Source organism: Siphateles boraxobius, unplaced genomic scaffold, assembly GCF_051911475.1.
Source record: "Siphateles boraxobius isolate OS27281-9 unplaced genomic scaffold, OSU_SipBor_1 130, whole genome shotgun sequence".
Lineage (NCBI taxonomy): Eukaryota > Metazoa > Chordata > Actinopteri > Cypriniformes > Leuciscidae > Siphateles > Siphateles boraxobius.
The window spans coordinates 38158354-38184125 of record NW_027508734.1 but is presented as its reverse complement, the minus strand read 5'-3'; the positions used below and the strand labels follow the sequence as shown (position 1 = coordinate 38184125).

General features: G+C 37.7%; 1 protein-coding gene across 6 annotated transcripts; it reads left to right on the top strand.

The window, feature by feature from the left end:
* The first annotated feature begins 900 nt into the window (after positions 1-900).
* On the top strand, positions 901-25377 carry sin3ab (SIN3 transcription regulator family member Ab). Of its 6 annotated transcripts, none has more exons than XM_077229326.1 (21): positions 901-951; positions 3892-4105; positions 6295-6462; positions 6540-6652; positions 8794-9085; positions 9168-9419; positions 10686-10838; positions 10915-11070; positions 11183-11266; positions 11396-11514; positions 11707-11917; positions 12384-12500; positions 12593-12831; positions 13864-14047; positions 14138-14705; positions 15049-15218; positions 16548-16721; positions 18753-18845; positions 21108-21202; positions 22965-23166; positions 23853-25377. In XM_077229326.1, the coding sequence occupies exons 2-21, from the start codon at positions 3923-3925 to the stop codon at positions 24072-24074; spliced, it is 3795 nt and encodes a 1264-aa protein (XP_077085441.1). In that variant the 5' UTR covers positions 901-951; positions 3892-3922; the 3' UTR covers positions 24075-25377. The 6 variants fall into 6 exon arrangements, with proteins under 6 accessions (XP_077085441.1, XP_077085443.1, XP_077085442.1 ...); XM_077229328.1 differs by having other exon boundaries at positions 909-951; positions 6540-6646; XM_077229327.1 differs by having other exon boundaries at positions 949-1156; positions 6540-6646.
* Positions 25378-25772: the final 395 nt, after the last annotated feature.

Below are 25772 nucleotides of genomic sequence, written 5' to 3'. Positions count from 1 at the left end.
TCAAAGCCGGTGTCATTTTTGAGAATAATGGGGAGAGGAGACGCAGCGAGCGCAGACACAGAGCGGCCAGAGAAACGACTGAACGAGAGCGAATGTAGTAAGGCGTTTTTGCATAACTGCAGAAAAAGTGCGGGTGTTAAACCCTCTCACCGGGAAAGTGATGGGGACGAGACCGCCTATGCCGAGTCCGAGTCGGGACCGAGTCTTTGAAGGAACAAGTCCGAGAAAGCATAAATCGGTCTCGAGTAAGTTACTACATCACTAGTGACATGATCTGACCTGACGTATCTCTCTCTATGGCTCTAGTCAGACCTAGTGAACAAATATTCTCACTTCACTGAACAAGACTCGAAACGGCACTGAGGGGATAACTTAAGTCGTTCATTGATGTAAGAAATTCACGGTCATATGGAAAGAAAGAGACGGCATGGGAATTTGTGAAAATGTCGAAAAGTCATTATAGCAACTCTTAAATTAGTGTTTTTTAAAATGTAATAGTTGATAAAATGAGGGTAGTTGACAACACTGTGCGTTTATTAAGTAAATGTCAATGATTCATTCAGAACACAAAGAATACTTTTTGGTAATGTTTTCCGAATGCAAACAAAATAAAATAAAAAAGTTTATCAGATGTTTGTAGACGCTTTCTAGATGAAAAGCTATTTAACAGACGTGAATTGAGGGTCACATGCAAAGATCCTTCCACACCTGGCTGCAACAGCAAACAGAAATGTAAGAACGTTTAGTGAACCGATTCAAATGAGTCGACTCACTGAGATGAATCAAAATCCCCACCACTGCTGCTTTTGTCAGAGAGGAGGCGGGTAAATCCAGCAGAAATCTGATATATTCGAATTTAACCAACGCCCCACCACTCGTTATTCTCGGTTGGAGTTCGTTGACTCTGCCTCCTTCGAGACCACGCCCCCATGAGAGGATCCTCCTGCTGAGGTTGTTTTCCTATGTTAGCCAATTAGCAACCTAGCATGCAATTTGAGGTCTGGCGCCTTGACTGAATGGTGCTTACGTGTATTTTAATTTACCTTTCAAATCCGAACCTTACACGAATCTACGTTTGAGAGCGCTGTGACCGAGCTTTATAGGTTTTGATTTCTCGGCGGAGCAGAAAGAAGTCATCCGGAGTGTCTGTTGCGGGGTGAGTTGGCTCTTGCGTGCTAGCAGACGCTCGCTAGCTGTCGTCGTCGCAGTGCTTCATTCAGGCTAAAAGTAGATAACCCTAGTTAATGACGCTTGAACCGCTTTCCTCACCTAATGGCCGCCGAATCTTCCGGGTGATGCGAAATTCAAAGATAGCGACATGTTCTTTTGAAGTGAAGATGTCACAGCAGTGATTATATAAGAGTATTTGTCGAGGCGCTAGCTAGCCGTACTTAGCTTGAATTGCTGCATAAGGTTTTTAAGCTCTGCTGGGTTGATCAGTTACTCAGCATGGGGGTCTAACTATCATTCTTTGCCTTTGACCTGTTAGCGATCAGTACTGGCTTATTGACGTCTTCTGGACTAACGTTACGGGATAACGGTGCTGCATTGGTCATTGAACAGTTGTGTGTTTACCGGTAGAAATCGTTCAGTAGGACTTCCTGATTTGTAGCTAGAAACAGTTCACAACATGGAGTGCTAACCAGGTTGCCTTATCACATTTTCTCGGTGTTTGATGTTTTTTTAGATGTTTTTTGCTGGGTTCGGTCGACGCGGTAGTCACCGGATCGTGTTTTTATTTTGGTGTGGTTAGTTTGTGTTGGACTAACGTTAAACTCTGCATCGGACAGAGGCGTTTACCGCTCAACGTCTCATAGAGGTTCAAGAAGCTTTATCGACTTGATAAAACGCGTTTTAATAGCCAGAGCATTAGTAAACATGCACAAGTACTAATTTAAATGCACAATACGTGTGTTCGGTCAAGTTGTACTGTGCGTTTGTGTTTTGTAGAGTGTGTGGGTCATATAGTCAGGCCTGACACACTCGGACGACAAGAAACTGAACGGTTGGATGAAACGGAGTTTTGCCATTCAAATAAAAGTGAGACAACACACGTGCCCCAGCATGTTTGCCTCACAGTGTAACTGTTTACACACCACTATCCGCCTACACAGGTTTATAGAAAACTGTAACATTGTTTAAAGTCTCATGTGGTAATGGCGAAAGGTCAGACTCATAATGCCGTGCTATCTGTTAGCTGATCTGGGCTAAGCAACGACAAATAATGGACAGTTTATGACTAAGTCGATCAAACATCTAAGGTCATTATTTGGCAGTGCAGTACATTTGACAGGTGTCACTAAGTCATAAAGTGTCTCTCCTCTCAGAAGGCTGCTGACACGTTGAGTTTTTCCAAGATTTAAACACTTTTGGGTTATTATGCATAATACAATAATTCAGCCAAACTGGTCATAAACTAATCTCTAGACCAGAAATTTCAACAAAAAAAATTCGACACGCCTTTAGTAATGAGGCATGAATAAGCCAATCTTGGGACTTGTTCATCTAAAATAATGTGTATAGCCATTATTTTTGTACTCATGTTGTCACATTTTAGAATATTAGTAAACTTATCGAAACTGAAATGGCACACATGGAAGTATGGAAATTATGTAGTGGCCAAAAATATTGAACAAATTAAAACAATAGTCGCAATAGTCTTCATGGTGACACTGGGCTTTTCTCAACCAACTTCATAAAGTGTCACCTGGGATGTTTTCTTGAACACTTTGGCTCATTTACCTGCACTATCCAGTCCAACTTATCTATTAAAATAATGCATTTTGGTTTTGTAATGCTACATGTAGGCCTATTTGTCTAGAAAACTGATTTCTGTGTCCTGTTGCATGAAGCTAGCTGAACAAACTCTGTTTCAGAGTAGGCTCAGAGTTGACAAAACTAAACAAATCAATGCATAGTTGTTTAGATCCGGTTCATAGGCCTCACAACACTCGATATAAACTTTGATTCACTTCTCGCGAGAGAGCTGGCACAATTCACTTCTCTCCTGAAGATTAAGTGATTATGAAAGATATCATGAATGTAAATGCATTTTTTTTAAGACAGAATAAACGCTGCTGCTGCAGTGAAAGTTTGAAAAGGCAGTTAAAAGAAATTGTCTTTATCAATGCAAGTGAATCAACTGAATTTAAATAATTGTTTATATTGGTTCACAAAGAGCTTAAAGAAAAATACGTAAGCTTAGGCATTTTAACAGCTTTATATATTAAAGCTTGTACGTATATATTTATATTAATTTAAATGTACAGTTTAGTATAAATTAATATGATGATTATGTGAATACATTATATTCATTAATAATAAAAATAATTATATAATTTAAATATATGAAATAATTAGCAGCAAAAGACTGGCAATTTTGTCTCAAATTATTTTGCTATTATCTGCTTTAATTTGGGAGTTCAGTGGTAGTGGCTTTATTGCATCACATATGTCCTATATATATGTATATGTATGTCACTTTGCTTACAGATGATTGGTTCAGTTTTGGTTTGGGATCTCTAAAACCTGCTCCGGAGTAGGTTAGCTTTAAAGTGTAAGTTACTATGGCGATGAACACTGCTAAAAACAAATTCACCTTCTTGAGCCCAAAACAACATGAGTTTGCTCAAACTAATCTCAAACTTACTTGGCTAGCAACTGAAATCGGCTTCCTGCAACAGGCCTCTGTTTTTTCATATGTTTTTTAAAGGAATAGTTTAAACAAACAATCAGTAATTTACCCACTCTCATTTTGTTCCAGACTAGTTCTGGAACAAGTTCTTTTGGGTGAACTATCAGGTTAAGATCAAAATATACATGAATCGTTCCATATGTTTGACTAGTGTCTGTACAAATTTCTTATGAATATTTGCCGTTTTGTTGTTGTAGATTCCGCCGCAGTGAGGAGCATGAGTACATAATGAAGCGGCGCTTGGAGGATCAGGACACAGTGATCGGCTCTCAGCGGCGGCTCCCCGGGGGTGTGGACAGCTTTCAGCACCGCGTCCTCAACTCTGCCTCCCAGTCCTCCCTCTACGAGACTGCACCGGATAACATGCAGCCGTCGTCCAGCATGCAGTACTCTGTCTCACAGACCTATCAGGTACTAAAAAGTTAACAACACACTTGCATGATTTTGGTGCGGGACTGTGTGTATGTATATATATACGTATATATATATATATATATATATATATATATCAAATATAATCGATAAATATGAAATCTAAATATAATCAGGCAACATGTATGCATTATAATTATCTGCCTCCTTGGTAAATATGATCAAAGATTGCTGTAAAAAATAAATCTGCATTGTTAATCCTTTTGATATTTTATTAAAAAGTATTAACAAAAATCTAACCTTTCATTGAAGTAAAATAATTGAAAGTGGGGGGGAAAATCACATTATGAAGTAAATGTTTTTTTCTCCAAAAAATATTGGGAAAAATTATTTTCCCGCTTTTATTAAATACTTTTTGCAGCCTCCTTTTGACAAGATAACAGCTCTGAGTTTTCTCCTATAATGCCTGATGAGTTTAGAGAACAACTGACAAGAGATCAGAGACCATTCCTCCATACAGAATCTCTCCAGATCCTTCAGATTCACAAGTTCATGTTGGTGCTTCATCTCTTCAGTTTACCCCACTCATTTTCTATAGAGTTAAGGTTTGGGGACTGGGATGGCCATTGCAGATGCTTGGTTTTGTGCTCAGTTACCCATTTTTGTTTTGATTTTGATGTTTGTTTTTGGATCACTGTCCTGTTGGAGATCCAAACATGGCCCGTTATAAGATTTCTAGCAGAGGTTGTCAACTTGTCAGGTTTTGATTTTTTATCAGGTGTTCTCCAAACTGATCAGGCATTATAGGAGAAAACTCAGAGCTGTTATCTTGGCAAAAGGAGGTTGCAAAAAGTATTTGATAAAAAGGGGGCACATAATTGTTCCCAATGTGTTTTGGAGAAAAAACATTTACTTTTTCCCCCCAATTTCAATTCTTTTACTTTAATAAAAGGTTAGATTTTGGCATAAAAAAAAAATTAAAAAAAAAAAATAATAAAAATATATATATATATATATATATATATTTATATATATTTATATACATATATTTATATATATATCTCAAAAGGATAAACAATGCAGATGTATTTTTTACAGCCATCTTTGATCATATTTACCAAGGGGGCAAATAATTCTAACCAGCACTGTATGTGTGTGTGTGTGTTTATATATATACACACACACATACATATACATACTGCGTATATAGTACCGGTCTTAAGCTCATCAAACCTGCAGAAATCATTCTGATATGCTGATTTCATACTCAGTTATTATCAATATTGGAAACAGTTGTGCTGCTTAATATTATTTTGGAGACTGTGAAACATGTTTCAGGATTCATTGATGAATAAAAAGAACTGCATTTATTCAAACTATAAATATTTTCTAACAATATAAATATTTACTATCACTTATCAATTCAACATCCTTGCTGATTAAAAGTATTAATTTCTTTAAAAAAATTAGGCTTTTCTTTTTCTTTTAAATGCTGTTCTTTTTTAAGTTTTTATTCATCAAAGATTTCTGAAAAATGTTTCACAGGTTATAAAAAAATATTAAGCAGAAACAATTGTTTCCAACATTGATAATAAATCAGCATATTAAAAGGGTTTCTGAAGGACCATGTGACACTGAAGACTGGAGTAATGGCTGACAAAAATTCAGCTTTGCTTCACAGAAATCAATTATATTTTAAAGGATTCAAATAGAAAACCATAATTTTTTAAAATTGTAATAATATTTGAAAGACTTCTTTCAAAAACATTACAAATAGTAGTGTTTCCAAACTTGTTACTGTGTGTGTGTGTGTGTGTGTGTGTGTTTGTGTGTATACACACACACACACATATATGTATATTATATAAATAATATACATTTTTGCACGGTTTTGTTTTCTATATATATTTAGTTACACTCTACTATTTAAATATTTAATTGGCTAGAAATTGCTGTTTGTGAGTGCAACTTCTATTAATTAAATAAAAATAATGAATCCATTAATCGTGATTGACTGGAAAATCCATGGAAATGTATTGATCAAAAGATGCAGAAGATGACAAATTATGACAGATTAAGTACTGTGTGCATTTAATATATTTAAAGCCTTTTCTGGGCTATATAAACATATACAGATGAGAATTCATTGCATAGTTTCAAAAGGAAATTACATTTTACTTCACGTAAACAGCGATGATAATTAACCATTTCTCCTTCTGCTCTAACAGTTGTCAATGGCCCAGAGTTCCGGGGGACATGGTCACACCAGCAGTTCAGCTGTGCACAGTGGGCCTCATCACCATGGGCCAGCTGTCCAGCCTGTGGGCCAGGGGCACTCTCATACTACCCCAGCCCCTGCCCCAACACTGGGCCAACAGCAGTTTCAAAGGCTTAAGGTAAGAGATCTATCTAGTAGAGTGTGGAAATTATCTGCATTAGTTTAGATCGAGAGCTAAGATTTCTGTGATTTCAGGTTGAAGATGCTCTTTCCTATCTCGATCAAGTTAAACTTCAGTTTGGCAATCAGCCGCAGGTCTACAATGACTTCCTGGATATCATGAAGGAGTTCAAGTCTCAAAGGTCAGCGTGAGTTTTGTTTTTATTGAATATTTTCTCTTCTTGGGGCTTGTTGTGTTTCTGTCCCTTCTAGTTCAGGCTAGCTTCACACTGCGAATGGGTTGATCTAGTTGTCCTGGGGACTTTATCTTTGGTCTGGGTTGCTGAGAGAAACCCTTAACCTGTCTTTGTACTTCCTTGTTGCTTGTGCATTAACCTCTCTTTCTTTGTCAGTGACAGAGGAATTGTTTGTACCAGTAAGCCAAGCATTGAAGACAGGTTTTTGATTAGTTTGTATGTTATTGTATTGTATTGTATGTTATTTTCTTCTGAAGTTTGCACATTTTCCTCTAAAATTCACATTCGAATTGCTGATTAATTATATACATGTTTCCATATGTTCTGTTCATAGATTTTAGGGGTGTAACAGATCGTAGTTGATCCATGATACATATGGACCAGACCGCATATGGCCCGCAGATTAATTGCAAATTTTAACCATCATACAGTGAAAGTTTGTTATTTGCTTGTGTTTCTAAGTCTTGTGATTTTAAACATTTCATTTGCAACATGACAAAGTTTCTGTGCGCGAACACTCAAAAGCATGCACACAGAGAGCTGCATTTCAGATAGTGAAAATACAGAATTAAGTTATCTTTCATGTCTCCTTGTGCTTGACAGACAAATTCACACAAACTTATCTCAAAATACTTGTCTTGGAAAGTATTCTCGTAAACACAGTCAGTTATGTCTTAAGTGAAGTTAATGTAAACGGAAAGAAATAGGATGTGTTGCTATTTTGGATCAGTGCATTAGGTCTTAAAGTGACATCAGTCTAATAAACCAGCAGTCTGTGTCATTAATGTTAAAAAAGGGTTAGTTCACCCAAAAATGAAAATGATGTCATTAATGACTCGCCCTCATTTCGCTCCAAGCCCGTAAGACCTCCGTTCATCTTCGGAACACAGTTTAAGATATTTTAGATTTAGTCAGAGTTTTCTGTCCCTCCATTGAAAATCTATGTACTGTATACTGTCCTTGTCCAGAAAGGCAATAAAGACATCATCAAAGTAGTCCATGTGCCAGCGGACTCATGAACGCGGATTGACAACAGAACCGGAAGAGAATACAATGCTGAATAAAGTCGTCGTTTTTGTTATTTTTGGAACAAAATGTATTTTTGATGCTTCAAAAAATTCTAACTAACCCACTGATGTCACATGGCCTACTTTGATGATGTCTTTATTGCCTATAATTTTTGGGTGAACTAACCCTTTAATAAAAAAAGACAGCTTTAACAAGGATGACATTTAATTGTTCTTATTTTATTACTGATTGTTCACTTGTCTTTAATGTTTGAAATTTATTAATTTGGCTATTAGTTTTTGCTGTGGTATCGAAGTACTTTAAGTGTTCTTTAAGTAATAAATGAAAAGTAAAGTTATAGTCACCCCCCCCCCCCCTTTTTTTTTTGTCGATCTGCAGAATGATCCGGTCCAAAATTGTAATATGATTCAAACCGTGAGTTTTGTGATCTGTTGCACCCCTAATAGATTTGCATTTCCAAATAGGAAATACTAGTGCTTTGCAAGGTAGCAGAAGTGTAATATTTTAAGCTTAGGTGTCAGGCTTTCGATCTAAACATATGAATGCTGAATTGGAGCTACTCTTCACACTCATTAGTGTACGAGAACCAATTCTATTAAAACAACCTATAGATGGTTAAATAATCACAGTGAATCGGGACATTTTTATTTATGCGTTTTATTCATTTAATGCATCATTGATTTGATTCTGAAAGGCGTTGCACTCTAAAGCTTGCAAGCTTGCAGGGGCAGTGTTTAACCTGACTAAATGTTGTGGAGACACCCTGGATACATCACGGATACATCACCTGTACCCAATCACAGTTCACTCCTCATATATGCAATGGTCGCTGTCAGTTAGATTTTGAATGGTCAGCCTTAATTTAATGTAGGTAAACAGGAGATTTTAAAATTTAAATTCATTTGATTTTATTATTAAATAACATGATTACAATTATTTAATGCAGTGTTTTTAAAGTTTAATACTTACTGTTTAGAAAAAAGTAATATCCATAACACATTTTGGATTGATTCTTGGGACACTGCAAATCAAATACCATAAGTCTACTGTCCTTGTGTTGTCAGCATTGATACACCAGGTGTGATCAGCAGAGTTTCCCAGCTCTTCAAAGGTCATCCAGACTTAATCATGGGCTTCAACACCTTCCTGCCTCCTGGCTACAAGATTGAGGTTCAGACCAATGATCTGGTTAATGTGACCACTCCTGGCCAGATCCACCACATCACCCCTCATGGTATCTCAGTCCAGAACCTCCCCATAACACAGCCAGCACAGCACCAGACCCAGCCAGCAGCTCCCACCAGCACTGCTGCCGTGGTCATCCCTAGCCAGCCAACCCCTGCCAAGATCAGCAAGGTAAAACTGAATTATTTTACCTTCTGTACAGATTTGGGTTGTATATTTGCAAAGTTGTCTAATTTAGTTTTATGTTCCGCAGCCAATGCAGTCTCCTGCACTTACCCCAACGAGCCAGCCTAATCCGTCCATTCCCTCGTACGCCTCCCCGCGCTCGCCCTCGGCCCAGTCCCAAACTCCCATCAGTAGCAGCACTGCCGGTTCAACCCCTCTACAGAATAACCAGCCTGTAGAGTTCAACCATGCTATCAGCTACGTGAACAAAATCAAGAACCGATTTCAGGGCCAGCCAGAGGTCTACAAATCCTTCTTGGAAATTTTGCACACATACCAGGTGAGAGCTGAGGCACTAAGAGGAATATCCATTTCAAAATGCTGTGTAGTACAACCAACCTTTTTATTCAGCTAAACAGCTAAAACACCACTGTTCAAAAGTTTGCGCTCAGTAAGATTTTCTTTTTTTGTGAAAGAAATTAATATTTCAGTTTAGCAAGGATTAAATTGTTCAAAAAATGACAGTAAAGACATTTATAATGTTAGAAAAGATTTCTATTTAAAATATATGCTGTTATCTTTTCTATTCATCAAAGAACCCTTAAAAACTATCTCAGTTTTTACACAAATATTAAGCAGCATGACTAACCCTAACATTGGCAATAAAGGTAAAAAAAAAAGACTTTTTTTGAGCAGCAAATCAAAATATTAGAATGATTTCTGAAGGAACATGTGACACTAGCTATGTTTCCATCCAAAGTAGCGAATTTAACTTGTGCGTAAAATTGGAATTTTGTAAAAAAAAAAAAAATTTTAAACAATTGCGAACAAAGCATCGTTCCCATCCAGTGAGTCAAACATGAAAGAGAACAAAATTGTCACTTCCTGATAAACTGACGCTAAATATCACTAAGAAATATGGACGTTGCTGCAATAGGAGAAGCCACTTTTTATAATAATTTTCATTTAGCCTATAATAAATTGACCGCAGTCGCGTAATACAGTTCTGGGAGGTAATTGTTCCTAACCACTTTGACGGCAGACTTTACTCAGGCATTTCAAAATGACCAAAACAGCATTTCAAATTCTGTGCAATGAGATCGGTCTACTGGTTGGTCCAGTTATGCCGTCCTTTTTTTAATGCGCATCGAGGAAATTGTTAGGTCCTTCGTAGTTTCCTTATCGTATAGAATGTATGTATGTGTATATATATATATATATTATTTTATTTATGTGCATGTGGGCATTTCCATCCAGCTTTTTTTTGTGATATCCCAAAATGCGTAAAAAAATGGGTGGATTCAATCATAGCTACTGAAGACTTGAGTAATGGCTGCTGAAAGTTCATCATCTGAAAATTGCTATCACGGGAATAAATTGCATTTTAAAATGTATCAAAATACAAAATTTATTTTTAATTATAATAATATTTTAATTACAGAGCTAATAAATGATCAAAAATACAGCATATAAGAAAAGAAAATGAGCCTAAGAGACTTCTTACAAAAAGAATAAAAAGTCTTACCGACCCCAAATGTTTTAACAGTAATGTATATTTACAGCCCTTCACGCTTACTGTAAACTTTCTGTTCTGTGTGTTGTTTAGAAGGAGCAGCGTAATGCTAAGGAGGCAGGAGGAAACTACACACCCACTCTCACGGAGCAGCAGGTGTATGCTCAGGTGGCCCAGCTCTTCAAGAACCAGGAGGACCTCCTTTCAGAATTTGGCCAGTTCCTGCCAGATGCTAACAGTTCAGCGGTAGGTATTATGAAAACTAAAAATCATGGAGCTCATTTAGCTTATTATTCATAAGCCTTTTTTCTCTTCTCCTCAGTTATTGAGTAAGACTACAGCCGAGAAGGCTGAATCTGTACGTATTGATCGTGGAGCGACGGTAAAGAGACCCCAGCCTAACCATAAGCAGAGTTTTAACCAGAATGGCTGTCAGATCCGCAGACACGCGGGGCCGCCCACTACACCCCCTGTTAAGGTGACTTTGAGTAAAACCTTACATTACTGTACTTAATGGCTGTTCTTTTCCACTGTTCTTTTATACATATTATCAACCAATATTCGTGTTCTTTTTTTTAACTCCTAAACAGAAAAAGCAAAAGTTTATGGCAAAAGAATCAATGGCTGAAGCCAGCAAACTTGGAATTGGTGCTGAATCTCTCTTTTTTGAAAAGGTGATTGCTTTTAATATAGTCTTGCACTGATTACAATGGAATACAAATATAACGGCATTATGTTGGTACAGTAAATATTACAAGGATTATAGTGAGTTATGTGGCTTAAATGCTCCGTTCTCTTTTTAGGTCCGGAAAGCACTGCGGAGTTCAGAGGCTTATGACAATTTCTTACGCTGTTTGGTCATCTTCAATCAAGAAGTGATCTCACGGGCTGAACTTGTGCAGTTGGTCTTGCCATTTTTGGGGTGAGTGGAATTCATATTAATTTAATCTGTGAAACACAGACTGCAGACTGATTTTATATAGCCATTGTTTAATTTGATTATATAATTATAACTTAAAAACCAATAAGATTATTCATTACACATTATTACATGTTAAAATTGTAATAAATGTTATGACCTTTTTCTGCCATTTTTGCTTTTTTTGGTGATCAGGAAATTCCCGGAGCTTTTTACATGGTTCAAGAACTTCCTCGGCTACAGAGAGTGTGCCCATATTGAGAGCTTTCCCAAAGAGCGAGCCACTGAAGGCATTGCAATGGAAATTGATTATGCGTCCTGCAAAAGACTGGGCTCCAGTTATAGAGCCCTTCCCAAGAGCTTCCAGCAGCCTAGATGTACAGGCAGGACTCCACTGTGCAAAGAGGTGAGTACACTGTTCGCTAGTGGTGTGTTTGTAAATATAATTTCAACTTGTATGTAAAAACATCACACCACAAAGGAGTTTTGTTTCTGAATTCAAGGCTAACTCGGCACTTATAAATCTATCGAGTAAAATAGCAGATTAGCAGGTAGTTATGTAGGGGTGGGTCAATGTACCACTTTTGATGATTTAAAAATTAAATAAGTTAGCTTGCCATTGTGGGCGTTTTTTTAGTAGTCTGCAGGAGGTGCTGATCAACAGTTAGTTCTTTTTGTATGATTTTGTGAAGTTATGGTTAAAAACTCTGCCTCCCTAGTCTACACTCGTATTTTCAGTGTGATTAATTGGCCAAATAAAAAAAAACCTCTAAATTTCTATAGATATAATAATATCGTAAATTCTTTTGAACAAGATCATTTTTTATTAAAAGTGAGGTATTGTGACAGCGCTATGCTAATGTACTTCTCAGGTGTTGAATGATACGTGGGTGTCATTTCCATCCTGGTCTGAGGACTCGACCTTTGTCAGCTCCAAAAAGACCCAGTATGAAGAGCATATATATAGATGTGAAGATGAGCGCTTTGAGGTAAGAAATAAAACAAAGCTTAACTGTCATAGAATTCAGTTTAATTGGATGTTCAGTTTGGTGTTTAATCAAACATGTCATGTGTCATGAAGCTTGATGTGGTTCTGGAGACGAACCTCGCCACTATCCGTGTTCTGGAGTCTGTTCAAAAGAGGCTCTCGCGCATGTCTGCTGAGGAACAAGCCAAGTTCCGACTGGACAACACCATTGGAGGCTCCTCTGAGGTCATCCACCGTAAAGCTATTCAGAGGATATATGGTGACAAAGCTCCAGACATCATAGATGGGCTCAAGACCAACCCTGCTGTCTCTGTACCTATTGTACTCAAAAGGTCAGCATAAATGTTATTGTCTGACTCCTTCCCAGCAAATTCATGAAAACTATAAAAATGTCATTCATTGATGCATGAAAAAGGAAATATTTGTTTTTAAAAACATTTTATTTTAACATTTACCTTGGTAGTACCATAGTTTTCTTTGAAGTATAATGTTTACAGCATAATACAGGAATGTGGTAATTATTCAATACCATATAGGGCTCCACAGTTTTTCAAATTAAGATCTAAATTTTTATTATTAAACCTCAGAGTGCTCCATGTTGACTTTATTTAAAACATTTCTTAGCTACCAGTTCTTCCTTCTGTTTCAAACCAAACTAAAGACTAGATTCTGTCTAGTTTTGCTTTGTGAAAGTCAAGAAATGATGACTGAAATGTATTGCTAGTGTACAAAAAAATATAATAGTATAGTATTTTGATATTAAGTACTGTGATAATATTAATAATAAATCATTTATATTACAGTAATATAAAGTTAGCTTGCTTGCTACAAAAATAACAGTGCGAGTACCAAGTAGACTTGAGACCTATCAAATGGATTTCATGATTGATTGATTGATGTCAAATTCAGGTAGGATGTGAATGCAAAGAACCATGTTTTTTTTCCACATTTTGATCAACTAAATTTCTAAATTATTTTAAATAAAACAAAATACCCTTAAGGAGTAACTTTTATTGTTCCTGTTATTGGCAGCAAAACTTGTTTAACACACTATTGAAAATGAGATGTGTTATTTCAATGTGATTATTACGGCTTTTGTTCTTTTCTTTCTTTCTTTTTTTTTTGATATCCAAGCAGCAGAAATATGAGATGGTAAACGTTTATGTATCGCAATTGGAATTTTTTATCAAATGCACACAAAAATAAAAAATTTTAGCCGTAGTAGTACCTTAGTAATATACCATGCTATTACTATCCTATAGCATCGTTATGCACTTTTTCTTTCAGACAGGGATAGCTATCTTATTCAGTTCTTTATATTTCAGGTTTTCCTCACAGAATTCATTTTGTGTTTGTCTTCTCAGGCTGAAAATTAAAGAAGAGGAGTGGCGAGAGGCTCAGCGTGGCTTCAATAAGATCTGGAGAGAACAGAATGAGAAGTATTACCTGAAGTCTTTAGATCACCAAGGCATTAACTTCAAACAGAATGACACAAAGGTGTTTCGCTCCAAGACGTTGCTCAATGAAATCGAGTCTCTTTATGATGAGGTAAGAAACATTCTAAATGTACATAGGCAAAAATGAAAGGCATCTTAAGTGTGGTCGGGTTGCTTAAAAATTGCCTTTTCATCCACTTAGCGACAGGAGCAGGCTTCTGAAGACAATGCTGCCCCTCCCTCAGGCCCTCACATGACCCTCATGTACGAGGACAGCCAGATCCTGGAAGACGCAGCTGCTCTCATCATTCACCATGTCAAGAGGCAGTCCGGCATCCACAAAGACGACAAGTATAAAATCAAACAGATCATCTACCATTTCATCCCCGACATGCTGTTCGCCCGGCGTGGTGAGCTTTCTGATGTGGAGGAGGAGGAAGAAGAGGAGACCGAACCAGATGAAGATGGGACTAAAAAGCACAATGGGACGACGTCTGCAAAGTCTAAGCTCCTCTTCAGCCATACTGCAGCTACCCAGCAGAAGCTGAGTAACTGTGACGATGCCTACAACCTCTTCTATGTCAACAATAACTGGTACATCTTCCTTCGGCTGCACCAGATCCTGTGCTCCCGACTGCTGCGGATCTACGGGCAGGCGGAAAAACAGATCGAGGAAGACTCCAGAGAGAGGGAGTGGGAAAGGAACGTACTGGGATTGAAAAAAGAGAAGAACGACAGTCCGGCCATCCAGCTGCGTTTGAAAGAACCCAGTAAGTTTCAGATTACAGAGCAGAACACAACTGTTAGTTTTGCGAATGAATTTATTCCCCTTTTCACTCAGTTTTCACACTGGTTGTCATTATGTTTCGTGCATGGTTGAGAACTCGAGTGCGAGACCTCCTGAATTTGTGAAGACAGAATTTTATCACCAGTCGCTCTCAAGGGTCTTAACACATGTTGGAGCTAATGATATTTCTCTCAGATTTGCCTGCAACCCTCAGGGCCCTATAACCATGGAAACTACTTGAGCGACTCACAGATTGGCTGTAATTTGTTTGTTGGTAATGCAGTTGCTTGACTTTGATCAAATAAAAAGTCTCTTTTGTTTTGCAGTGGACATCGATGTTGAAGACTACTACTCTGCCTTCTTAGAGATGGTGCGAAACCTTCTGGATGGCAACATGGAGACATCTCAATACGAGGACCAGTTGAGGGAAATGTTTACCATCCATGCCTACATTGCCTTCACCATGGACAAACTTGTCCAGAGTATAGTGAGACAGGTAGGGCTTTTTATTGTATTACTTGTATTGTCATTGTAATTTTGGCTTTAGCTTTATAAGTCCTTCTTTTTAGGCGCTATTATACTCACAGCATACTCATATTTTCATCGCTGAGGGGTACGAAGAAGTAACCTTTACAGCGATGTACTGTTAGTTAGGGGTGTGAACCTACACTGGTCTCACGGTTCGATTGCGATTATCATGTCATCGATTCAGTTCAATTCGATATCGCAATGCGCATCTTCAATTTTACTTAAGTAGTGATGTGCGCGTTCGCCTGTTCGGGAAGTCGCAGTGACATTCCAGTTTAAGTTTCAAGGGAGTAAAGCCTGTTTATGCCATTAAGAAAATTTAATTCTGCTAAATTAATTTTGTTTTAAAGAAATGTTCATTTAAAAGCAGCGCTCATTCATCAGTGTATAATGTTACCCAAGAGAGCGCGCATCAACCGTCGTCGAGTCCACTGTTGAAGGTGACGATCATCCATGTATAATCACGCTTAACAACGGATACTTAAATCAGACACAATTATTGGGGCGGGTGGATGATTTTTGGTTGTGGATTCGGGTGACGTTGGAGCTCATCCGCTGACTCTACAGCAGTCAGACTCTTCCAGGCGTTAACAGCTCGGGGTGAAAACGGCTAACGTGATTTATCAAGCTAGTGGTATTACCTCCTGCATTATATTCTATTTGTGCATGACATGAGCGCGCACAGCACGTGTCTTCTCCAGGTCGTGCTTACCAGGTTGTTCATAAAAGCCAAAATGTGCCCAGATGTAGTGCTCCAAGTAGTTGGAGCATTTTTAATTACTCGCACTCGTGCCTCGCCTCCCTCTGCTATTGTATGCTACCGCGGCAAAGCACATACGCGACTGTTAGTGATCATCCCGACACCACCCACACCACTGGGATTAGATGACCACGTTTAGATGAATATGTAAATAATGTGCTTTCCTCTCAGTAACAAAATAAACGCACCACAAAAATGACAGAAGTGTTAAAACGGCAGTTAAGAAATCTGATCATAGCTTGTTTGCACAAGCTCTGCAATGACCTCGACGGACTGAACAGAAGAAATGAACCGGAGGAAATGTTCACGTCAAAGAAGGCAGAGCTTCAGAGCAGTGATGGTTCGTGGGTGTTTACCAGTCAGAGCAAACTTTTCCGGAAAGTTTCTTGTTGACAACAACAATACAGGCTGAACTCTAGAAACACACTCCAAAAGGAACTTGATTTTGACCAGTTTGTTCTTCAATTTCACCAAGCGTATCAGTGAGCATTTTCATCTCAACTTACTATTTTCTCTTTCCTTTTCACTTTCCCACAGCTGCAGCACATAGTAAGCGATGAGATCTGTGTACAGGTGACTGATCTCTACCTTGGCAAGTGTGCCAACAAAGCCACTGGTGGGTCCCTGTCCACCCAAACATCCAGAGGCAGTGCTGAGACATCCTACCAGCGCAAAGCCGAGCAGCTGATGTCTGACGAGAACTGTTTTAAGGTTTGACTATCTCTTTACTTTACCAACACACACTGTGTGTACTACTTTATTGCCTATGGAATTGGAGTGGTATGATAAAACTAACACAGAAGATTATCATTAAAGCCCAAAGTATACTGTGGTTTTTACACATACACTAAGGGTGTAATGCAAATATGGTTATCAACATATAAGCGCTTGGTGTACCCATGCATTTTTTTCTTACTATGCATACTCTGTATGTGCAGCTCGCATACTGTATGCACCTTGAATTTTTTTCCAGTAATTTGTTCACAAGGTGGCAACACTGGCTCACACAGCTGTTTCACAGTCAAAAAAGAAATGGAGATCAAAAAGCAATAATAAACTACTAGCCATGACAACAACAATACACATATGCGTTGAGAGTACAAAGACATGTTTATTACTCATAACTTCTGGAGAGAAATAGCGCATACACGAGACAAGGATGATGCTCTCCAGTGTGAATCTGTCGTGTGCCTGTGGTTGTGTACGCGATCAAATACTTTGAAAGGCTGCGCATGGGATTTTACGTAAACACTAAATGTCTAAAAATTTTGACAAAGTCAAAATTAAAGTGTACTTAGGGCTTTTTGTAGTTTTATGCAGTCACTTTAAAAAAAAGCAAGTTTCAAGGGTGGAAGTGATATCAGTAGTATAGGGAAAATATGGATATTATGGTGTGTTTGTAGAAAGTTTTTTTAGTTTTTTTTTTAGCAGAATTGTTTTGACAGTGACAAAGTTCAAGTCTCCGTAAAGGATGGTTGTATAGAAAATGCTGATAAGACCTTTCTGTTGGTTTTTCAAGCAAACCAATTGACCATCCATCAAGCTATCGGGCAAAGATGCTTAATCGGCTAAAATCACTGCTTTTTGTTTTAATGACCACATCTCTCAAAGTCACTGTTATCTGCTGCCTCTTTTCACCTCCTCTGTTTTATTTTAACCACACCTTCGTTTGTGTATCAGGGCTCCAGACTGTTACCAAATGGTCGCGTTTTGTGACCTTTTTTTCCTGCCGGTGCAACAGTTTTGTTAGAGATCGTTCTGTTGCATAGAATGTGGAACGAAGCTGCGCTACTCGTTTGAGCGCAAGCTCAGAACAGGTAGTTGCGGGCTGATCTTTGATCACGCGACATTGTTACTACACAGCTAGAAGACAAGCTGGAAGCTGGAGTGAGAAAATGTTTGAATTCGCCGCTGCTTTAATAACATATCAGCGAGATCTAGTGAGAAGTATTTAAATTTGGCGCAGAATTCTGTTATAAATCATATCAGATCCAACAGCACTGACGTGGAAACCAGGGGGAAACGTTGTGCCATGAACAAACGAGTTATAAAAGGCTTTTTTTAGTTCACAAATTGCAAATATTCACCATGGATATGTATATAAAAAAAAAATTGTGACTAACAAACACTTTTATAAAAAAAAAAAAAGACATGAAATTACAACTATAACCAGAAGATGCTGGCAGAGGAGCACTTGTTGGCTTATTAATTACAGACCACAGCTATTAGTTTAGAAAGATATGTAGGACTAGTTTTTGTAGGCCTAGTTTGGATCTCTGTTCTGTGTAATAAAACGCAACAAAATAACTTAAAAGACAATGCAATTATATCTGTATCTCAATTCAAGCTCAGTGTTTTACTGTCAAATTTCCAATAAACAAACATATAATATTATTAGTAACTATACACTTATTAATGCAAAGCAATAGTAATTTTATGATTAAATTAACTTTGATTAAACCCCCCCCCCCCCCCCCCAGTGCTATCAAATGTTATTTTGGAGCCCTGTGTATAGATATGCATATATAGCCTATGTATTCATAATATATTTTTTTCTCAACATTTTAGTTAAAACTTATGCGAATGTATAAGAAAAACTGCATCTTATAACTGGCTTTGAAAAAGTGCAAAGATTTCATATCGTCTCTCAATTTATGTGAGATAATATAGGCTGCATATATAATTATAATAGTCAGCTACACATGCTTTATATTTAAATGTATATATATATATGTATTACAGTTACTGTTCCAGAAGTCTAAGGGGACTGTGCAGCTGGCTGTGGAGCTGTTGGACACAGAGGAAGAGAACTCGGATGGACCTGTGGATACTGAGGTACTTGGCTAACGCTCACAGCGGTGAAAAGTTGCTTCACAGCAAAAGTTGTTCCTGATACACGTATTTATAAACCAACAATTAAAGAATAAAAAAAAAGCCCAACGAAAAGCAAGAACACATCAAGTTCTGAAAGGTTCTTTTGGCTAAGACTATTAGAGGTGTGACAGACCAGTCATGATAACTTGCTACCAATGTAGTTGTCAGTAAACTTGGTACTTGTGCTATTCCTTTACATTCTGTGCTGTGCAATAGGCCTTCAGCTGACTCGTCTCCTGAAGGCTGAGATCCATCTTTCAGAGGAACAGATTTCGCTATTTCTGCTGCATCGCTATTTCCAACGAGATCTGGTACATCTGTGCCGCCTGCTGCTGCATGAGGTGTTGAGGAGAAACAAGTAAAAAAAATGGTGCCATTTCCTTCTTGCTCTTTCCTGTTGCACCTCGGAAGAGAGGTGACAATGGATATGAACCAGAAATTGGTTTCTGAACTGTACGAACAACTGGGGCAGAGTTTTCTGACAGTTTCTAAATGGCTCTAAACCAGAAAGAAAGGATTCTTGCTGTTATTAAAATGAGCCAGTTCTGCTCACCACTATTTCTGGCACAAATCATGGCCTACACAAAATTCCTGTCCGTCTTAAGACTCCATATCGTATGAAATTGGACACCATGAGGAATGGGCGGATCCTTGCAAGAACTCTTCATGTTTTATAGATTATTGCAGTTGATGAATGAATGTTCGAGAGCTGTACTTAATCCAGCATCTGAAAAAATTGACCCACAAAGGTGACTAAAAATATTTGTCCTGGCAGATTCTTATTTGTGCTTGGGATTTGAGAGGAGACTTCTTTTTCAGCACAGACCATTTGAGTTATTACTTTGTTACAGCCCTTGTGGATGAAAATGTTTTGGTCACTGACTAAAAGCTTTTGTTGGCAACTCTTACACCAGCCTCTCACTCTTCAGGGAGTTCCTTCATAAATTCATTCGGGCTTGTGGCAATGTTCGGGATGCAGGTTAAGTTTGTCCCGAACAGCTGAACATGTTGCTAAGGAACACTCTCTGCGGCAGTGTCCAGTGGATCAGAAACAACAAGGTGCTGTTTGATGAATGGAGGGATATGTGGGAACTACCGATCCTTCCATAGAGCCTACAGAGATGGTAGGGATGGTGACAGACAGTGGATCCTAATGAATTGGAACCTGTGAAGTTTTACATGAAATCAGGCAGTGGTGGTGAACTGTGTTGGCCTTCAGCAGATTGCCAACATGAATGACCCACACAGTATTCTAGGCATAGGGGATACTCATTGTGGCCCTTGCAGAAATATGTTGTCAAAGTGCTACTTCTGCATCAGTTCCCCCGGGACTTTTCTATATTCGTGTGTGTGCGCCGACACATTTGTACCCAGAAGTGACTAAACCTTGACAAAATCTCCAAAAACCACACTTAAGGGACGTCCTCACTTGTAAATCTGCTATAAAAAGTAAAATACTTAAAGTTTTTTTTTTTTTTAAATGCAGAAAGTTTTCTGTAATGGGTAGGGTTAGTGTAAGGGGACAATTTGTACAGTATAAAAAAACATTATGTCTATGGAATGTCCCCATAGCTAAGTCAACGCATGTGTGTGAGAGAGAGACCCAAAGAAGCACTGTATACTGTTTAATTAACTTGTACATAATTTTACAAAAATATGTATTGTAAAATAATTTCAATTGGTGGACTTTAATAAAACAATTGTGTTTTTGTTATTTATATTGTAATGTGTACTTTATTTAATGTTACACTATTTTAAAGTACTTGCACGTTCAGTGTACTTACTAAGATAGTACTAGTAATATAAGGTAACTTCATGGGTTAGGTTTCAGGGTTAGTACCTAGTTATTACCCAGTTATTGCAATAATTATAGGAAGTACATAGTATGTACATGAGAAACAGGACTGTAAAATAAAGGTCTACCAATGTTTTTTTTTATTTTACATAATGTCACTAGTACTTTGATTAGATTTTAATTCAGCTTTTTTTTTACATTGGATATGTCAATTTTGGGTTTGTGCTCCAACAAAGAGAAAAAAAAAGATGTGAAATGCATGAAGTGTTTACTCATTTCTATGAATGAACCTCATGTATTATGCAATGAAAAACAACACACAGAATTGTCACGCAGAGGGGATATCTTGCCGAATGTTTATGTATTCAGCTATTAACAGTGACTCTTTATCCTGTAAGAGTAACCTTGAATGTCTGTGTGTGTTTCAGCGCTGGCCCGACTATGTGGAGCGATATCTGAACACCAGCTCGGCCTCTCCAGAACTACGAGAGCACCTGTCCCAGAAGCCTGTGTTTCTACCCAGGTGAGGCTCAGCCAAGTACACCCATCTTTAGAGCCATGAGTCCTTTACACTTGCCCCCTTCCCATCAAGCATCAACTCAAGACAGGAACATCCCAGGAATGCTTACGATAGTCTTGGGAAAATGTCTGGGAGTTACACTGTACAAGTGCTGCCTGTTTGTAATCGCCTGGCATTTTTTTTTTTTTTTTTTTTGTTGTTTTCTACCCAAACACACATGAGCTCTCTGCCTGCTTGCATTCGCACTTTACTGAGAATTTATTTAACGAAAACTCAATGTTAGGTTGTTTATCTCTGCTCAGATGTGGCCACAATACAGTCATATTGGTTATTTTATGCTTATTTATGAATTGTAAGTATGGTGTGTTTGTGGGGAATGTGTGCAGAGGTGTCATCTAAAATTGTGTGCACCCTTTTTTATTTTAGGGTATAATAGTGGTTGAGCCTTTTATAACACATTTAATGAGGTGGAAAAAAATCATTTTATTTTAATGTTTTTCATCTGAGAAAATGGAAGATGTTTTTAAATGCCTGCTCTTAACAGGGTTTCGGTTGAGTCGTCATTTTCTTTGGGAGAGACTGAAGACTGCATTTAGATAAGATGAGCCTGAGTGCTCTGTTCAGATCTGTACTTTTTTCCTTTGAATAGATTTTCATAATCTTTTTAATATAGCCCACTCTAGGGTTCTTTCACATATAAAGTGTGCTGTGGTCTGTTTGTGTAATTCTATTCACAGATATATTTCTGTATGTAACTTGATTTCATTCTTGTGTGTAAATGTTTTTATAGTCAAAGAATTGAGTGAGTAGACCTTGTATGCTGAGATCTCAGAGATGATTCTTTCTTGAGTTCGATTGGGGTTGTCAGTTTACAAAGTAGTGCTGTGACTCGAAATTAAACTCACCATGGTCTGACACAAACACGGCTGTATTTCAGAGAGGGGCTTGTCAATAAAAATCTGGTCTGGATTTTATCCTCAAATGTGCGTGTATTTCTTTCCGACAGACGTTTGAGCTCTAGCATGGGGAGGATGATTGATTTGCTTGTTCTTTTTAGTTTTTTTATGCATGTTTTATGTGCAGTGCTGGAGATATGCTCTTGATGTCTCAATCCAGAAACAGATAATCAAATTATTATTATTATTATTATTTTTGATTGATTCATTTCTTTACTGTTTATGTGCAGTGTGAGGTTGTTTAGCTTACATTGCAACACTGTTTTTGCTAAGAAAAGTAATGCAAACAAATTTTTCTAGTGCATGGTCATGCAATGCATAATGCACAATGTCAACCCATATCCTGGCTATTTAACCTAATTCCCTACCTGGTTTCTTTTTTTGTGACGATTGGCTAGTTTCTTTAAGTGAAGTCCTGAATTCAAAATAAGAGTCATGGTTTCTATGCCCATTCACATCTGTAACCTTTGGTAAGTACACTTCTAATTTGAGTCTTTAATTGAAGCAAGGAAATTAAATGTCCGTTTTTTTGTTTTGTTTTTATCCACCCAAAACCTTGATTTGGCACTTGATCAATATGAATTTGCCATGGATATGAGTTTTCAATGGAAATAATTGTATCTGTTGATATTTTATCATATCTATTAAGACCAAGGTGCACTGTAGACAGTTGCATTGGTGCATAATTTCTATTTTAGATCAGGATCTTCCTCTCCTTAAGCTGTCAGATACTGAGCTTTAACACGTTTGATACTAAATTCAAGAAAGTTTCTTGAAAATGAAACGATGTGCCCTTTTCTTTTTTTAAGGAATCTAAGGCGAATCCGGAAGTGCCAGAGAGGTCAAGAGGTGCAGATGAGAGAGGTCAAAGAAACGGCCAAGAAATCCTCTGAGGGTGGTGAGGACTCAAAGATGGAGTGCATGTTTAAGCTCAACTCCTACAAGATGGTGTACGTCTTCAAGTCGGAGGACTACATGTACAGACGCACTGCACAGCTGAGAGCGCATCAGGTATATATAGATGATAGAGCAGTGCTTCTCAAGCTTTTTTGACTTGAGGGCCCCCCAATGTCGAACACCATATTCGAAGGCCCCCTTATTGAATGAGAAATCTCCTCTGTAATTATCTTATAATATTCAAATTATTATTTGTATGAACAGAATCTGGGAGTGTTCTTATTTTAAATGATAGTCCACCCAAAAATGACAATTTACTCCACCTCATGTCGTTCTAAACCGGTATGACTTTCTTCTGTGAAGCATAAAAGCAGATATTTGGAAGAATTATGGTAACCATACAGTTTTGGTTCCCATTGACTTACAAATAACAATGAAAGTCAATGGGAACTGAAACTGTTTGGTTACCAACAGTCCTCAAAATATATTTTCTAATCCACAGGAGGAGGTCTTACAGGTTTGGAACAACATGAGGTTGATTATAATTGAGAAAGAATTATAATTTTTTGGGTGGACTATCCCAATAAATGTTGTGGTTACAGAATGTTAAGCATTCTAATTCTGTATGTTCTTATTGAGAGGAAAATTTCAATTCACATGTTGTTGTTGTTGTTGTTGTTGTTTTTTATTATAATTTTTTTATTAGAAATGTAATTACAACTAAGAATCAATGTGATAAAGGAATTTGTTTTGACACGTTTTACAATGATTTGATTTCCGTTTATCTCCATGGTTTTCAGTCTCACCAGCGAGTAAGCACTCGTCTGCATCAGCGCTTTCAGGTGTGGCTGGACAGGTGGCGGAAAGATCACGTGACCAGCGACATGGCAGCCGCCACGCACAAGTGGCTGATGGGAGAGGGCCGGGAGGGGCTACTGCCCTGCAGAACGGTCTGTGAACCCAAGATCGTCCACTTCCAGAACATCAACAAATATAAAGTCACATATGGCACTACATTGTAAAGCTCAAGTTTTCAAGACAAGGGGGGGCTTTTACCTCCTTTTTATGTTGTTTTTATGAAGACTGAAGTAGCACTGAAATTAAAATCGGTCCACCATTGAGTTCTTTGATTGAAGATTGCTCACTTTCTTTTTTTATTTATACATTTTTAAATTTTTAGATTGGAGCCCCCCCCCCCCCCCCCCAGTTGGTTATTGTCCTTTAATCATGAGGGCACGAAAACACTTCTGGCAAATGCTGCAGCTCTAGTCAGACATTCGTTTGATTCTCACAACAATAAGAATCACTTTTGTCTTTTTGATGGTTTACAAATACAGGTCAAATCCATGCCCATTTGTATATCGTTTTTTATTTTTCATCTCCTCAAGGTGAATAGTAGTTTATTAGCAATCTTTTGTCTTTTGTGGTTCGCTTAAACCACATACATGTTCAAAAAATGAGAGAAAATGTCTGACAATGACATAAAATCTTGACTCAGTTTTTTAAAAAGCCTCTGTGCTTGGGGCTACGCAGCTAAACCAGGAATGATGATGTGAATTTCCCTAGTCTATTGTTCGCAATATACATGCAATGTAATTAAGGTCTCTTTTCACTGGTTAATTACAGCACCATTAATGAAGGTATTACTGTTAATTAATAGACATCCAATATACCAGCCACAACATGTCAATCAGGAACACCAGAATAAGTACAGTCACAAAAGCTCTTTTAATGTAAATACAATGTGTCTATATATATATATATATATATATATATATATATATGCCTGACTGTTTATATTCAGACAACCTTCACTGTTACGTAGCTCAGCTTAGGCTTCCTTATGTGTAGTGGAGGCGGCTAATGCTGGGATCTTTAAGAAAACACTTTATGACTATTCTTACCAAAGGGAGTAGTTGTTTAAAGTGTTTTGTCTGGTCACTCGGTCTCCTCTCTTTATGTAGTCACGGAAATGTTCGTTTCGACAGCTGTTGTTGCAGATGTTGTATAGGATCATTTTTCATGATGCTATATTTGGCCCTTAACTGAACTTGTATTCAAATTTGTGATATCACTGCCTGTGTTCTGAGTAGAACTTAGAAACGATCCTGTTTGGTCCCATTTTGCCCTCTTATAACGAGAAGTCTAGAAATGTAACTTGGGGCACATTTGTGTGTGCTTTGAGGCTTTGGTTTATGCTGACAAATATGTAAAACATATTTAAAGAAGGCAATGATGGCATGTTTCTATGTTCTCATGTACAGCCCTTTTATATTATTCATTATTGTTTTAAAGATTGAAATAAAACAGAATTGTAGTAGATTACCCTGCCGTGTGTCTTGCTGCCTGGAACCGTATTGATCAATAATGAATGCTTGTTTTCTCACTGAATTTCGTTCATGTTCTCTGAATATGAGGATGCATAATTAATATGCACTGAAAACGCACAGTGTTGTTTTTCCACACGGGCAGCAGAGGGAGCGTTGGGACCGTCTCCTGGGGCACAGTGTAATAATGTTCTACAATGAAATGTGACTTTAGAGTTAACTTAAAACATTTCTCGAACTCTCATTATAACACTGAAGCATGCAGTTATGAATTTGCATTGCTAGAGTTCTCATGTTAATTCTTTACAGTTTTTTATTAGGAAATGCAGATTAATAATCTGTTATGTTTTTTAATACTTTTGAGTTAGACTTTTTTAAATAAAATTTCATAAT

What these genes read in the sequence shown, in the direction of transcription:
- sin3ab (XM_077229326.1), top strand. Translation starts at nt 3,923, where the DNA reads ATGAAGCGGCGCTTGGAGGATCAGGACACAGTGATCGGCTCTCAGCGG. An exon ending in CTGTCTCACAGACCTATCAG is followed by an intron (nt 4,106 to 6,294) that starts GTACTAAAAAGT and finishes CTGCTCTAACAG; the next exon opens with TTGTCAATGGCCCAGAGTTC. An exon ending in CACAGCTGAGAGCGCATCAG is followed by an intron (nt 23,167 to 23,852) that starts GTATATATAGAT and finishes CATGGTTTTCAG; the next exon opens with TCTCACCAGCGAGTAAGCAC.